The 17,244-nt window shown below is 42.3% G+C and overlaps 1 protein-coding gene across 3 annotated transcripts in view; it reads right to left on the bottom strand.

Annotated features, from left to right (window-relative positions):
* spag6 (sperm associated antigen 6) overlaps positions 1–17,244 on the bottom strand; it is a 206,000-nt gene that overhangs the window by 143,453 nt on the left and 45,303 nt on the right. For all 3 annotated transcript variants that reach the window (XM_043690438.1, XM_043690439.1, XM_043690437.1), the window contains exons 3-4: positions 2,249–2,415; positions 581–764 (exon numbers count right to left, since the gene is read on the bottom strand). In XM_043690438.1, coding sequence (XP_043546373.1) covers positions 581–764; positions 2,249–2,415 — 351 coding nt within the window. The remainder of the gene's footprint in view (positions 1–580; positions 765–2,248; positions 2,416–17,244) is intronic.

Raw genomic sequence — 17,244 nt, 5'->3', positions numbered from 1 at the left:
AATGTGGACTTCAACAGTTTCCTCATTTCCCCTTCCCCCACCTCACCCTAGTTCTAAACTTGCAGCTCAGCACTGTCTCCATGACTTTTCCGGACTTGTCCTACCTGCCGACCTCCTTTTCCACCTATCCACTCCACCCTCTCCTTCCTAACCTATCACCTTCATCCCCTCCCCCACTCACCCATTGTACTCTATGCTACTTTCTCCCCACCCTCACCCTCCTCTAGCTTATCTCTCCACGCTCCAGCCTCACTGCCTTTATTCCTGATGAAGGGCTTTTGCCCGAAACGTCGATTTCGAAGCTCCTTGGATGCTGCCTGAACTGCTGTGGTGGTCTTCCAGCACCACTAATCCAGAATCTGGTTTCCAGCATCTGCAGTCATTGTTTTTACCAAGTCAAACATAGGACAAGTTCATCAGGTCTAACCTGCAATGTTACAGAATATCATTTTTAGTAGCACTCCACAAGCAGGCTTCTTTTGTGTTTGTGTTGCCATGGAAATTGAACATAACTGTTCACAAGGATTAACTGCATTAAAATGTGAAATTCAGCAGATAGCCAGGTCCAAATATTCCTCACCTGCATTGTGACGTGCAACATATCCCAATGCCCAAGCTGCTGCTTCCTTGACTCCAGGATCAAACTCTTCCAGGCAGATCACCAGTGCATCCAGGGCCCCACAATCCACCACTGCTTGGGCTAATTGAGGAGAGTGTTTGGCTACAGCTCTCAACACAAAGGCTGCCGCTTTCTTGTAGAAACGCTTTATAAAAATAAAAGTATTTGGTATTCTGTTTATACAGATAAAGCTTTGCACTACTTAATACTTTCACGTTTCTTTTAATCTTTCATGGGATGTGGACATCACTGGCAAGGCAAACATTCGTTGCCCATCCACTAAGCCAAGTGGCTTTCTCAGAGGGCAGTTAAGAATCATATGTGGGCCAGAAAGCAGATTTTCTTTTGCAGGGGGCAATGATGAAGCAAATAGGTTTTTACAGCAATTGATGATGATAGCTTTCAATTCCAGATTTTATTCATTCATTGAATTTAAATTCAACCAGGAGTCATAGTGGGATTTGAACATGGTCCATACCTTTGTGACATTTCCATTGTACCAGTATCTCCCCTGTTCACTACAGCATTCCATAACACAAATATATTTTGGATATGAATGGCTTTTCACAATATCTAAAAACATCAATATCTTTAACAACGTTCATTAACAGGGCAATTTTGTCCTAATAAAATAGCACACCTGTTTTACCAAGCTTGTACAGGCCAGACACCAGCACAACTATTAATGTAATTATACTATATTCATCCATCATTTCTACTTTGTTAAAAATATAAAGATGAACATGACTAAATGAAAATTACTTTGCAAAATCCTGGATTGTAGCTGATAGGTTATCTGCTGCAGCATAAGCTTTGAGAGTCTACCAATGTGGCAGCTCTGAATAAAAAAGAGCAGATAAATAATAAATGTTCTGTTCATTAAATTTAGTTTCCTTATATAATTCAACACAAAAACCACAGTATGACAAGATTAAATAACTAGAGCTTTCAAGATGTGACCAGAAATAACAATGAGCAGCATCAAAATGTGAATCACCATATTCATTATCTGGAAGTTAACTTCCATAAACCATTTAGGATCCATACATAAATTATCAGTTTACTTTAATGTACACTGTGTATCCCTTGCCTTTTAAGAAAAGTTATTAGTTTTTGTTTGAAATGCATCAAGATGGAAATTTAATAGGATTTTTCTCTAAACAGTTTTGAAACAATGTGTCATCACTATACTCACCAACTTTAAAGTCAGGAAGATAGTTTTGCCCAAGGGACAAACAGATTGCTTGCATGTGCAGCTAAACTCTACATGAACTGGCTAATTAGCTTCCTTCACTTGCCCTCAGTCTGTAAAGTATGATAGGCCTTTTGTGACCCTGCGCTAATCTGCTGGTGCCCTCAATGATCCTAGCTAACCACTGTCTCACAGCTGCCTGACATAATAAAAAAACAATGTGCAAAGCCTCTTCAGTGCAGCCAATTTATGCTGTTTTAAACGGATCCCTTCAGTAGGGGAAAAAAAATATACAAGACTAGCTCACAGTTGGAATTTAATCACATGGCATTTATTTTAATAAATACTTTAATTCTTCTGAGGAGTAGAGCACTACTTTTATGATAATGCAAATTTTCTCTCTTTTTTTGTTTCTGTATAAAGGAAATATGTCTTACATTTTGTTCTGCCAATGAATACACAAGCTGCGGAAGAATGTCTCCCTTAACAACAGCCTCAGCCAGATCATCATTGTAATTAGCTAGACGTCCCAGTGCCAAAGCTGCCGTCTGCTGAATGTTTGGAACCACATCCAGTAAGAGGGGCCTCAAAAGAGACATCACACCTATAAGAGAAAATAAAAATCAAAATCATATCTTATAGTTTTATTCTGTATTACTTTTTTATTCTACAATACTGTGATTTCTTAGAAAGCATGCCTTCTTAATCATGCTTGTTCATCACCTTTTTCAGCATTATTTTTTTTTTGCACAATAGCAGATATGCAAGTTTTCTAAAAGAAAAACATTGTGGGAAAAATACAAAAGAATCAAAATGACAGTATATGGTATACACCTCTGCATCAGTGGTAGCTGATGCAAATGTTTAGTGCACTCACTGGGTACCTCTTAAGTGGGCTGTTCTATCCTGGATAATGACAAGCTTTTTGAGTGTTGTAGGAGCCACATTTTTCCAGGCAAGTGAAGAATGTTTCATCACACTTCTGATTTGTCCCTTATAGGGAATCCAGAGTTGAATTACTTCTTGCAGAATACTGAACCTCTATCCCACCCTTGTAGCCACATGATTTGCATTAAGGATCACCTGAACTATTTTGATGCAAGGGAAGTCAAAATGGCAATGCTGAGGGGACATAGTTCGATGCTTTCTTGTTGCAGATAATTCATGTACAGAAATAAGAAAACAAAACTGATGAATATGTGGCTAGAGAGAAAGTGCAGGATGGATAGCTTCAAAATGCTGAAACACAGGAACTATATCTGGGGCAGGTGAAACAAGCTAGATAGGTTGCATCTCAACAGAGTGTGGACCAATATCTTCACAAAGGGTTTTGTTAATGCTGATGGGAAGAATTTAAACTGGTTTAGCAGTGGGGTGGGAAGCTGAGAGCAGTTTCAGAAAGGAGACAAGAAAGGTTGGAAATGAAAGGTAGAAAATCATCAAACCCCTTTGATAGGCAGAGAAAGTAAAGGAAATAGACAAGGGGGTTCAACAGTGCTAATTGGTTTTACACTTCAATGTAAGAAATCTGAGGAATAAAACAGATGAGCTGGCAGCACCGATTGGCACATGGGATTACAATTTTATAGCTAAAACTGAGACATGACTGAAAGAATAGCAGGAATGACAGCTCAATATTCTTAGTTACAAGGTTTTTAAATGTGCTAAAGAAGTGGATAAAATCAAAGGAAGAGTCATAGTATTGAATAAAGAAACAAGAATAGATTTAATGATAGAAATAATGTTAAACAAGGCAATATAAGCTGAACTGAAAAATGAAAAGGAATAATCGTACTAATGGGAGTATGTACAAAACCCAAGAGACAGAAGACAAAGTTTTTTTTATTTTCTTGTGGGATATGGATGTTGGGGACTAGCCATCATTTATTGCCCATCTCTCGTTGCCCCTGAGAAGGTGGTGGTGAGCTGCCTTTTTGAACCACTGCACTCCATGTGTTATAGGATGACCCATAAACCCGTTAGGGAGGGAATTCCAGGATTCTGTGAAGGAGCAGTGATATATTTCCAATTGAAGATATTGAATGACTTGGTGGGGAACTTGCAGGTGGTGGTGTTTCCATACCTTTACCCTTCTAGAGGGAGTGGCCATGGGTATGGAAGGTGCTGTTTAAGGATCTTTGCACTGCATCTTGTAGATTGTGTACACTGCTGTTACTGATGGTCAGTGGTGGAAGGAGCGGATACTTGTAGATGTAGTGCCAATCAAGCAGATGCTTCATCCTGGATCTCGTTAAGCTTCTTGAGTGTTGTTGGACTGCACTCATCCAGGCAAGTGAGGACTATATCATCACACTCCTAACATGCACCTTGTAAATGATGGACAGGCTTTGGGGAATCAGGAAGTGAGTTACTCATTACACTAATCCCAGCTTCTGACCTGACCCTGTTGCTACAGTATTTGTATGGTGAGCTTAATTGAGTTTCTGAAGAAAAGTAACCCCCGGCTGTTGATAGTGGAGGATTTAGTGATGGTAATGCCTTGAATGCAACCATCTATGTTTAAATAGTCTCTTATTGGAAATAGTCATTGCCGGACATTTGTGTTGCATGAATGTTACTTGCCATTTGTCAGCCAAGCCTAGGTATTGTCCAGTTCTTGTTGCATTTGAACATGGATTGCTTCAATATCTGAGGTCTTGAGAATGGTGCTGAACAATGTGCAATCATCCACAAAAATTCCCACTTCTGACCTTTGATAGTGGGAGGGTCAATAATGAAGCAGCTGAAAATGGTTGGGCCAGGGATACCACCATGAGTACCTTCTGCAAAGATGTTCTGGAACTGAGATGATTGACCTCCAGTAACCACAACTATTATCCTGTGGTGCTATATGATTCTAACCAACAGAGTTTTCACTGATTTCTATTGATTCCAGTTTTGCTAAGGCTCCTTGACATCACACTCGATTGAATGTGGCCTTGATGTCAAGGGCTGGTACTCTCGGTCCATATTTGAACCAATGCTGTAATGAGGTCAGGAGCTGAATGGCCCTGGTGGAACCCAAACTGGATGTCAATGAGCAGGCTATTGCTAAGTAGGTGCTGTTTGATAGCACTGTTGATGACACCTTCCATCACTTTAACGATGATTGAGAGTAGACTGATGGGGTGGTAATTGGCTGGGTTAAATTTGACTTACTTTTTGTGTACAGGGCATACCTGGGCAACTTTCAGGTGGATACTAGTGTTGTCGCTGCAGTGGAACAGCATGACAAAGTCTGCAGCACAGCTTTTCAGTATTATTACAGCAATATTGTCAGGGCCAGTAGCTTTTGCAGCATCCAGTGCCTCCAGAAATTTATTGATATCACATGGAATGAACCAAATTGATTGAAGACTAGCATCTGTGATGCTAGGGTCCACTGGGTCATCCACTTAGCACTTCAGGCTGAAGTCTGTTGTGAATACTTCAGCTTTATCTCTTGTTGGGCTCTTCCATTATTGGGGATTAGAATATTATGGAGCCTCCTCCTCCTCCAGTTAGTTAAATAATAAATAAATATGTTCAGTTATACACCACACTCCATGGCCACCGACCATTTGCACTCCATGTACATAGACACTGGAATCTGCTATATACCAGCCTCTAAGACCCCTCCTGATAAATCTCTGATCCATTTAGAATGCACTTTAATAGTGCACCTCAGGCTGCACCAGCAACTACCATTGTATTACTGCTACAAAGACACTGAGCACCCTACTGATGCAAGTAGCAAGCTGCACGTCTAGTTTTTTTTAATGAGATCTCACTCACTGAGTTTAAAAATCACTTTCGTCCATTAAGATCTCAGATATTACCAGACAACAGAAGTTGAATATCCACAGGCCTTGCTTACATTATCATTACAGGTCCCATAAAGCAGACAAATAATGAAAGTAAAAGCCTTCAGGATCTAAGGTAACATTCGGGCATTGAACACACTGAATACTCCAGCATTTCCAAATTACAAGATAGTGGCAGTGATTTTCCACTTTATGTTTTCATCTTTCTTATTTTTTTGTCAGAAGGCAAGAGGAAGTCAACCTTCGTCAGGGTCCGGAGCATGGTGGCAGCTGACGAGCCTGGAGTGGGATTCTGATGGATATTAGCGACGCGGCTGGTTAACCCCAAGCATGACTCTGATGTCGAGGAGGCAGCTTGCAGTGGGGTGAGGATGAGGACTTGGTATTGCAGGAGGCAACAATGAGGTTGAGGATGGAGGTTTTGGGTGGCTGCTGCTGCAGAGATGGCAGCTCCTCATTATCACTGCAGTCACATCCAGTGGTGATCTGCTTCAGCATCTTCGGTGACATGGCCCAGGATTCTTTTGAGTAGCTTTTGCAACATCCTCTTTCCCAGGATCAGTGACCGGCAACAAGATTGTACCTTGGGGGGCTTCGCGGAGTCTTGTGCCCTGGGAGTCCAGCAGCCCGGTGCGGTTGGCCTGCTTCAGCAGTGGCTTCTGGCCTGGTATTCCACCAGCCCAGCATGGCGGTTTTGCAGTGGTACCGTCCTTCCCAAACTCAGGAGTCATGAATTTAACTAATTGGTCTTAATTTTTTTTTCTTATCTTTACCTTCTGTTATTAATATAGGCACTGTGGCATTGCACTAAACACTTTACACAATATTTTTTGTCAAAAACACAAGTGACAATAACTAAATGACTAAGAGAAGAGCTCAAAAGTAGTTATGTTGGAACTGTATAAAGCATGAGTTGGCCATAGCTAGAATACTACCTGCAGATATCATCCCTGTAGTATAGGAAAGATGTGATAACTTTGAGGATGGTAGACATGAGGATGGTGGAAGATCTGGAATTGCCTGAAAATTTAGTAGGGAGGGAATTCTCATGTCATTTAAAAGAATACTTTGATACACACTTGGAGTGCCATAATGTATAAGATGCAGGCGCCAGTGTTGGACTGGGGTGGACAAAAGTTAAAAATCACAACACCAGGTTATAGTACAACAGGTTTATTTGGAAATACTAGCTTTCAGAGCACTGCTCCTTCATCAGGTAACTAGTGGAGCAGGATTATGAGACACAGAATTTATAGCAAAAGATCACAGTGTCATGCAATTAAAATGATATATTGAACAAACCTAGATTGCTGTTAAGTCTTTCATCTTTTAGAATGTTTCAGTTCATTGAATCGTAAATCCCAGAATTTCTTTTCATAGAACATTGAACATAGAACATTTCAGCGCAGTACAGGCCGTTCGGCCCTCAATGTTGCGCCGACCTGTCATACCAATCTGAAGCCCACCTAACCTACACTATTCCATGTACGTCCATATGCTTGTCCAATGACGACTTAAATGTACTTAAAGTTGGCGAATCTACTACCATTGCAGGCAAAGCATTCCATGCCCTTACTACTCTCTGAGTAAAGAAACTACCTCTAACATTTGTTCTATATCTATCACCCCTCAATTTAAAACTATGCCCCCCTCGTGCTCGCCGTCACCATATTTGGAAAAAGGCTCTCTCTGTCCACCCTATCTAACCCTCTGATTATCTTATATGTCTCTATTAAATCACCTCTCAACCTTCTTCTCTCTAACGACAACAACCTCAAGTCCCTCAGCCTTTCCTCGTAAGACCTTCCCTCCATACCAGGCAACACCCTAGTAAATCTCCTCTGCACCCTTTCCAAAGCTTCCACATCGTTCTTATAATGCGGTGACCAGAACTGTACACAATACTCCAAGTGCGGCCGCACCAGAGTTTTCAGTCACCTTCTTGAGATAACTTAAGGTTTTATAACAAAAGGTAACATCTCAGCTCAGACAATGCATGAAAAGTATGAGATTAGAGTTTGGCTGTATCCCAATCTTGAGTCAGACTGGTTCTATTTCCAAAGTAGAATTTATGAAATATTATATGTTTACATGTATTGACTGCCCACAGATTGTATTTTGCTCAAAAATGCACAATGTATCTGCAAATATAATTCTGCAAATACAAATTCACCCCACATACTTATATGTATGAGAGAGAGTATGTGCATGTCAATGTGTGCATGTGAGTGTGAGTGCACGTGAGAGATGTGTATTTGCGTGTGTGAAAGCTTGGTAAAGTGTATGTGTGAACCCAAACAAGCAGACACAACGTGCCCAGAAACTCTAGCCACATTACCTTAGATTAGATTCCTTACAGTGTGGAAACAGGCCCTTCAACCTAACAAATCCACACCGACACTCCAAAGAGTAACCCACCCTAACGAATGCACCTAATACTATGGGCAATTTAGCATGGCCAATTCACCTAACCTGCACATCTTTGGACTGTGGGAGGGAACCGGAGACCCGGGGAAACCCACGCAGACACGGGGAGAATGCGCAAACTCCACACAGTCACCCAAGGCTGGAACTGAACCTGGGATCCTGGTATTGTGAGGTAGCAGTGCTAACCACTGAGCCACTGCACCCAAAGACATCAAAGACATTTTTGAAATGAGACCAAACGGACCTCTTGGCATCATGGCAGCTCACAAACCTACCAACACACTTAAACAGTGGCTAATGCACCTAAATGACCCTGTACAAACAACCAGCAAAACAAATGTCATTTACAAAATACCATGCAAGGACTGGTATTGGTCAGACAGACAGAAAACTAGCCATCAGGATACATGAACATCAACTAGCCACAAAAAGGCACGACCCACTATCATTAATATTGTTACATACAGACAAAGAAGGACTTCACTTTCACTGGGTCAACACATCCATCCTAGGACAAGCTAAATAGAGACACACACGAGAATTCCTAGAAGCGTAGCATTCTAATTGAAACTCCATCAATAAACACATCTATTTGTACCCCATCTACCATCCTCTGAGAAAAAGAACCGGAAATGATATCACCCACCCTAAGAAACCAAGACACATAAACAAAAAGGGGGACACAGTTTCACAGGAGGCTCGCTGATGATGTTACCTAGTATGGCGACGAAATGTCTAAAAATGAACCTTCTAGCTAAGCGAGCAAATTTACATCCAGAACCTCAACCTGAGCTACAAATCTTCTCAAAAATCACTAATTTCTCCTCATCTCAGTTTTGAACCTACCTCCTGTCACTCTATAAGCTATGACCTCTTGTTTGTTACTGTCCCACAAGGGGGGAACATTTGTTCAACATCCATCTTATCAATCCCCTTTAGCATTTTATATACCACAATCAGATACTCACTCGTTCTTCTGAACTCCAGCAAGTCCAAGCCCAAGCTATTCAACAGCTCTTCATGCAACCGTCATTTTATCTTTGCAATGAATCTGATGAATCTCCTCTGAACTGCCTCCAAGGTCACCACATCACTCCTCAAGTAAGGCGACCAAAACTGGACATAATACTCCAGCTTTTGGATTAGTGGTGCTGGAAGAGCACAGCAGTTCAGGCAGCATCCAAGGAGTTCGAAATCGACGTTTCGGGCAAAAGCCCTTCATCAGGAATACTCCAGCTGTAGCCTCACCAACACCTTTCATAATTTTAACAATAGAGTCATAGAGTCATAGAGATGTACAGCATGGAAACAGACCCTTCAGTCCAACTTGTCCATGCCGACCAGATATCCCAACCCAATCTAGTCCCACCTGCCAGCACCCGGCCCATATCCCTCTAAACTCTTCCTATTCATACACCATCCAGATGCCTTTCAAATGTTGCAATTGTACAGGCCTCCACCACTTCCTCTGGCAGCTTATTCCATAAACGGAACACCATCTGCATGAAAACATTGCCCCTTAGGTCTCTTTTATATCTTTCCTCTCTTACCCTAAACTTATGTCCTCTAGATCGGGACTCCCCATCTCAGGGAAAAGACTTTGTCTACTTATCCTATCCATGCCCGTCATGACTTTATAAACCTCTATAAAGGTCACCCTTCAGCCTCCGAAACTCCAGGGTAAACAGCCCCAGCCTTTTCAACCACTCCCTATAGCTCAAATCATCCAATGCTGGCAAGATTCTTGTAAATCTTTTCTGAACCCTTTCAAGTTTCGCAACATCTTTCCGATAGGAAAGAGACCAGAACTGCATGCAATATTCCAACGGTGGCCTAACCAATGTCCTGTACAGCCACAACCAATAAAGGAAAGTATACCAAATGCCTTCTTCACTATCCTATTTACCTGCATCTCTATTTTCAAGGAGCTAAGAACCTACACTCCAAGGTCTCTTTGTTCAGCAATAGTCTCTAGGACCTTACCATTAAGTGTATAAGTCCTGCTAAGATTTGCTTTCCCAAAATGCAGCACCTCACATTTATCTGAATTAAACTCCATCTGCCACTTCTCAGCCCATTGGCCCATCTGATCAAGATCCTGTTGTAATCTGAGGTAACCTTTGTCGCTGTCCACTGTACCTCCAATTTTGGTGTCATCTGCAAACTTACTAACTACACCTCTTATGCTCATACCCAAATCATTTATATAAATGACAAAAAGTAGTAGACCGAGCACCGATCCTTGTGGCACTCCACTGGTCACAGGCCTCCAGTCTGAAAAACAACCCTCCATCACCATCCTCTGTCTTCTATCTTTGACCTAGTTTGTATCCAAATGGTAGTTTTCTTTGTATTCCATGAGATCTAATCTTGCTAACCAGTCTCCCATGGGGAACCTTGTCCAACGCCTTACTGATATCCATATAGATCACGTCTACCGCTCTGCCCTCATCAATCCTCTTTGTTACTTCTTCAAAAAACTCAATCAAGTTTGTGAGACATGATTTCCCATGCACAAAGCCATGTAATACTTCTTTACTTTCATAATCCAGTCCTTTTGCAATAAGTGCCAAAATTACATTTACTTATTACAATGCTGCACCTGCATACCCACTTTCTGCGATTCATTCACAAGGACACTCAGATCCCTCTGACAGAACAGCAATTGGGCATGGCAAAGGTGCAGAACTGGCATGGCTGCAGGGTGGAGAGAGAAAAAGGATGGACTGGGGGTGGGAAGGGAGATCAGACACAGCTGTGGGTCAGGGGGGAGAACAGGTGAAGCTGGAGAGGAATCCAATTACCCTGGCCTTGGCTTTCGCACTTGTGTTGAGCTTCACCATCATCTAGGGTGGCAATGTTTATGGATATTCCTCCTTCTATTAGTTGTGTAATTGTCCACAAATGGATATGGCAAGAACTCCAATATGATTGTTACCTTTTGGGCAACATAGCTCTGTGTATGGTATTTTGTTTCTGTTGTTTAGCAAGAATGTTGTCATGTGTTTTTGCTACACTTTTGATATGTCTTGTGTTTCTCCAGCCATGCTTTGTTGTAGACTTTCAAACACTTCTCAGTAAATCCAGATTCATCTGCTAGCTTGATGGTAATGGTACAGCGTGAGATATGTCAGATCACTACATTGCAGATTGTGGCTGAATATAGTTCCGCTATTGATGATGGATCACAGCCCATCATGGATGTCCAGTTAAGATCTATTCTGAATTCATCCCATTTAACATTGATCTGGTGACATACAACATGATGGACAGCATTCTCAGTGTGAAAGCAGAACATTGGCGCCAAAAGGATTAAATCACAATTATCAATATTATCATGGAGAGATAAATCCACAGAAGGTACATTTGAAAGAATGAAGCCAAATCGGCTTTGCAGTTGCCTGGCTTTTCTGGTCACCTGTCAGAAGTCCAATCTGTCAGCTTAATATTAATATTTTCATAAATTATCAACCTTGTTCCTCTGACATCCCTCACATACGATTCTATCTCTATCTTACCATACGCCATTCCCAGAACAACTTACCTCTCATTGGATAAAAGCCAGAAGACCACCATCCCTGGCATCCAAGTCATACTTAAAAAGCCATTGTGCACCGAAGCTACTCTGCTCTGTCAAGGACATTTTGTCAGAGAAGGGAAAGGTGGCATGTCTGATGAGAAACTGAAGGTCCTGTAAAGGAGAGGAGACCTCTTCCTGGAGGATCAGCAGAGGGGCGCTTGAAGTCAGACCCTGGCAGCCTGATGGGAGGTCACTACCCAGGTCAGTTCCATCCTGACAGTGCAACCTGCTTTGCCTTTAGAAAATTAATTATCTTCTCTCCTCCACCAGGATGAGAGCAGCACTCTTCTCCCTGCTACTTCACACTCACTGCATCCATTTCCCACTAAGATTCATGCTCTACCACGCTTACAGTTGCCTGTAACATCTTCCAACACTTGCTCCCCCAATCTCCCACACACCAAGTGCATGGAATCACGCTGCCCCCTCACTCCCTCAGAACACCTCACCATCGTTCTCCCATCTACACTATCACAACCAGCCGTGCCTTTCACTTTCTTTCCCTTCCTCCTATTCCAGATTGCCTGCAATGGAGCTGAAAGGACCAGGATGGTTGGAGGGGTGCCTGGCATTAAACTTCACAGCCCTTATAGAAAAAGAACCCTGGCCCTCTCAGAAGTCATAGAATGCTCTTGCAGTGATGCCAAACCAACCATGTTCTGCCAACCAAATAAATCCCATTCTTCATTCCACTTCAACTCTCACATCAATCCCACTCTCAATCTCTTAATTGCAGGTACCATCAGCATGTCCACCATTCCTAAGTAAAATGGTCAGCTTCCCTAGAAGCCTGTCTCCCCTAGAGGCCTGTCTCTCTGTGTAGCCTTGAATGTAACTATGTCAACATGATGCATAACCTCATGGCCACAGAGGATGTGCCATGTGTCATTAAGACTGATGCAGTATGTGGAAGGAAGATGAACAAAGGACATACAGGGAAATGGGTCCTGATGATACCAATGGCCATCATTATATAAACATCCTTATTCCTGCCAAAGCCTCTGCGTCAAAAGGTTTTGGTGTGAATAAAGTAGCCAGTGATGTCTGGGACAGGGAAGTGTTCAGCACACAGGAAGCCAATGCATTACAGTGACCAGCAATTATGGATTAAGTATTGTGCATTTAATGGGCCTCATATCAGAGAGTTTCACAGCCCACTCCCTCATAGGTCAATCACTGAGCCATCCATCCAGACTGTGGTCACAACTATTTTCTTTCATATTGTGCACCTTCGATTTCGAGCACAATGGAAGGTGACTGCAAAGTCTCTTTGGCCAGTAGCCTCCACGTCATTGAGACACTGAACATTCAAATCCACTTCCTCGTAACCCTTCTCACAAACCCCTTAGGCTTTGCACCAGCCAATTTGTCGACATGAACCATCTTGCACCCTGCCTAGGCCCTTCCTTCTGAGTTGACTATGCCTGCTGCAGTCATATACTGTGTCTCCATTGAGGCCACAGCACTCCTAACTATGGACAAAATATTCCTGCAAAACACCTTCTCAACAATGCTTTACTCATCCTCATCCCTTACAAATATTGTTATTCCCCTCTTCTTTTATCATTCCCTTCTTTCCTCTAGTCTGCAGCCCCCTGAAATCTTCTTGACCACATGAGCCCCCTCCCTGGACTGGTCACTATGGACCCACTGGACTGACCATGACCCACTCCATGGACTGCAGAGATACAAACCCCTGTTTGAGAACACTCAGAATGGATATTTGAACATGACCAATCTTCTGTATAGCACCTGAAGCTGTCCTTAACTTACTGTGCCGAGATCTCCTGATTGATAGATGCCTCCGTGCAGTTCAGAGAGGACCACTAGCCTAAAACATTGAGATATGGCTGGTTATTTGCTGCACATATGTTGTGTAAGCTGCTGACACATGATGCAGATATGAAACGGATTTAGCACAATAGCAAAATATCCACACCTTTAATGAGGACTGCTGAAAAGCAGCACAGACTGCCTGGTTGTGTGACTGTGCTAATTGACAAGGCAAGACAAGGCATGGATGCTGCAAGCATTCAGGTAGGCACCGAATGAGCAGGCCTGAAATGCAGTCCGGTTCAATCCATCAGCTGGGTGCATGTCTGTGCACAAAGTCTCCATGCCGCCTCCACCAAAGTGATGCAGCCAGCAGTGCAAGTCTGTCTTCCTAAGACGCCACATGTGGATCAAATAGGTGCCATGGTGGTCACAAGGGATTGGCAAATGTCACATGCCAATTTCTTGGATAAAGAATGCACGTGGCTTGTGCTAAATGGTCCTGAGCAACACGGAGGCACTTCTCAGCCAGCAAAAGGAAGCTAATGCTTATGAGGTAAGTCAGACAATTAATAAAGCATTAGTCATGCAATAAGCCCCCATAATTGGCAACTCGCCAATTTCTTAGCAAAAACATAAAACATGAAGTGACAGTTCTTGTGGCACAGTCGTAGTATCCCTACCTCTGAGCCTGAAGACCTGGGTTCAAGTCCCACCTGCTCCAGAGGTGTTTACGAACAGCATACAGGAAATGAGGCCCTGCTATTTCTGGAGTCACAAAATGACACCATTAACTTTCTGGAAGTTGAAAGTTTCTAACCATATTGTTCACACCCATATTACAGGTAAAAGGTTGGCAGGTAAAAGGCCTTTGTCATTGACAACTGGTCACTACTTCACAGGTCAATCAGTTACACGTCACTAGCCAAATCTCCTTTTGTACACATGTCCAGCTATGACCCGTCAGCAGTAACCTCCTTCTATTGTATTAACATGCACTTATGATGAATGCTGATAATCTACTTTCAAAATTTCCTCAACAATCCTTGGTTTTTAGAATAGTCCTTTTCCCAATTTAGTCCAATTACAGAAAAATAAACAAGGAACACTTATAAAGATGAAAAGCCATTTGAAAAATGTGTTTCACCATGAAATGTGATACACAAACAACAAAACAAAGATATACATCCATTCCACGCCCCCACACCCCACAACCGTATACAATCTTAGCAAATAAAGAACAAAGAAAGAACAATACAGCAGGAAGAGGCCCTTCAGCTCTCCAGGCCTGTGTCGATACATTTTGCCCTTCAATATTAAAACTTTTATCACTTACAGGAACCATATCCCCCATTCCTATCTTATTCATATGCTCATCCAGGTGTTTCTTGAATGATGCTACTGTGTCTGCTTCCACCACATCCTTTGACAGAGCATACCAGGCACTCACCATCACTCTTTTGTGTGAAAAACATGCCTCGCACATATCTTTTAAACTCCCCCCTTGCATCTTGAACATGTGTCGCCTAGTAATTGATCTCTCCACCCTAGGAAAAAGCCTCATACTTTCCACTCTACCCATGCCATTTACAATCTTATAAACTTCTATTAGGTCGCCCCTCAACCTCCTGCACTCTTGTGAAAACAAACTTAGTCTATCTGATCATTTTTCACAGCTAAAATCCCCCATACCAGGCAATATCCTGGTAAACCTTTTTTGTACTCTCTCTAAAACATCCACATCCTCTGGAAGTGTGGTGACCAGAACTGTATGCAATATTCCATCTGTGACCTAACTAAAGTTGTATAAACGTGCCACATAACTCCATCTGCTATTTTTCTGCCCACACTTCCAACTGATCTATATCCTGCTGTTGCCTCGGAGAATCCTCCTCACTATCTGCAATTCCACCAATCTTTGTATCATCTGCAAACTTACTAAATAGACCAGCTACAGTTTCCTCCAAATCATTTACGTAAGTCACAAACAGCAGAGATCCCAGCACTGATCCCTATGGAACACCACTAGTTACAATCCTCCATTCCGAAAATCATCCTTCCACCAGTACCCTCTGTCTCCTATGACTAAGCTGATTTTGTATTGATCTTGTCAGCTAACCCCGATACCATGTGATTTCACCTTTTGTATCAGTTTGCCACAGGGACCTTGTCAAAGGCTTCACTGAAATCCATGTAGACAACATCAACTGCTTTTCTCTCATCAATAATTTTCATCACCTTCCCAAAAAATTTTTATCTAATTAGTGAGACACAACCTTCCCCTGCAAAACTGTGCTGTTTATCGCTAATCAGACCATTTGCTTATAAATACTTATAGTTTGATTTAGATTTAGATTACTTACAGTGTGGAAACAGGCCCTTCGGCCCAACAAGTCCACACCGACCCGCCGAAGCACAACCCACCCATACCCCTACATTTACCCCTTACCTAACACTACGGGCAATTTAGCATGGTAATTCACCTGACCTGCACATCTTTGGACTGTGGGAGGAAACCGGAGCACTCGGAGGAAACCCATGCAGACACGGGGAGAATGTGCAAACTCCACACAGTCAGTTCCCTGAGGTGGGAATTGAACTCGGGTCTCTGGCGCTGTGAGGCAGCAGTGCTAACCACTGTGCCACCGTGCCGCCCACTTCTTGTCCCTGACAATCTTTTCCAATAATTTCCCTAACCAATAAATCTTAACCTTTTCCAAAATTTCACATTCAGGACAATGCATTCACAATTCCATTATCTTTTCCAGCAATGTAACATGAAATGGTTGAAACAAAAGACTCCATCTAAATAGTCCCACATTTTAAGTTTCAAACGTTTCAATGAACACCAGTAGGTTATGATCAGCATAAAATAATGTTTCTCTGTTACCATGCCAGACATAGACTTCAAAGTACGAAAGAGCAAATAAAAATCCCAAAGTCTCTTCTTCTACAGCACAGAAGTTCTTTAGATACTGGCTTAGCTTCTCAGAGAAGTACCCCACTGGCTTCCCCAGTCCCAACACATCATTCTGTAACAAGATTGCACCCTGCCCGAAGTCACGACATGAATTTGCATTCCGAAAAATCTGCAAAAATCAGGGCAGGTAATGTTCATTTGCTTATTAGGGCTGCCTACAGTTTCTCAAAGATTTATTGGTATTCTGCTGACCACACCACTTCTACTTGTTTCTTTAGCAAATATGTTAAAGACTATGATGCTGAAATTATGCACAAATTTTGGGTAAAACCTACATATTACTAAAAGCCTCTTTAATCCAAATCGCATCACTCAACACTGGTATAAGCCATTTAGTGTAACAAAACGTATATTTCTTTAACCTTTCATGTTGTCAGTACCTCTTCAATTGATTAATCTAAGAAAGGAATGAAGCGTTGCTAACTCTATCAATACAGTCTTCCACCTAGAGTCATACAGAGTCATAGAGATGTACAGTATGGAAACAGACCCTTCGGTCCAACCTGTCCATGCCGACCAGATATCCTAACCCAATCTAGTCTCACCTGCCAGCATCTGACCCAAAATCCTCCAAACCCTTCCTATTCATATACCTATCCAAATGCCTCAAAAGTTGCAATTGTAGCAGCCTCCACCACATCCTCTGGCAGCTCATTCCATACACGTTCCACCCTCTGCGTGAAAAAGTTGCCCCTTAGGTCTCTTTTATATCTTTCCCCTCTCACCCTAAACCTATGCCCTCTAGTTCTGGACTCCCCGACCCCAGGGAAAAGACTTTGTCTATTCATCCTATCCATGCCCCTCATGATTTTATAAACCTCTATAAGGTCACCCCTCAGCCTCTGACGCTCCAGGGAAAACAGCCCCAGC

This window comes from Chiloscyllium plagiosum, chromosome 5 (genome assembly GCF_004010195.1).
Source record: "Chiloscyllium plagiosum isolate BGI_BamShark_2017 chromosome 5, ASM401019v2, whole genome shotgun sequence".
In the NCBI taxonomy this organism is placed as follows: Eukaryota; Metazoa; Chordata; class Chondrichthyes; order Orectolobiformes; family Hemiscylliidae; genus Chiloscyllium; species Chiloscyllium plagiosum.
This window is presented reverse-complemented; position numbering and strand designations above follow the sequence as displayed.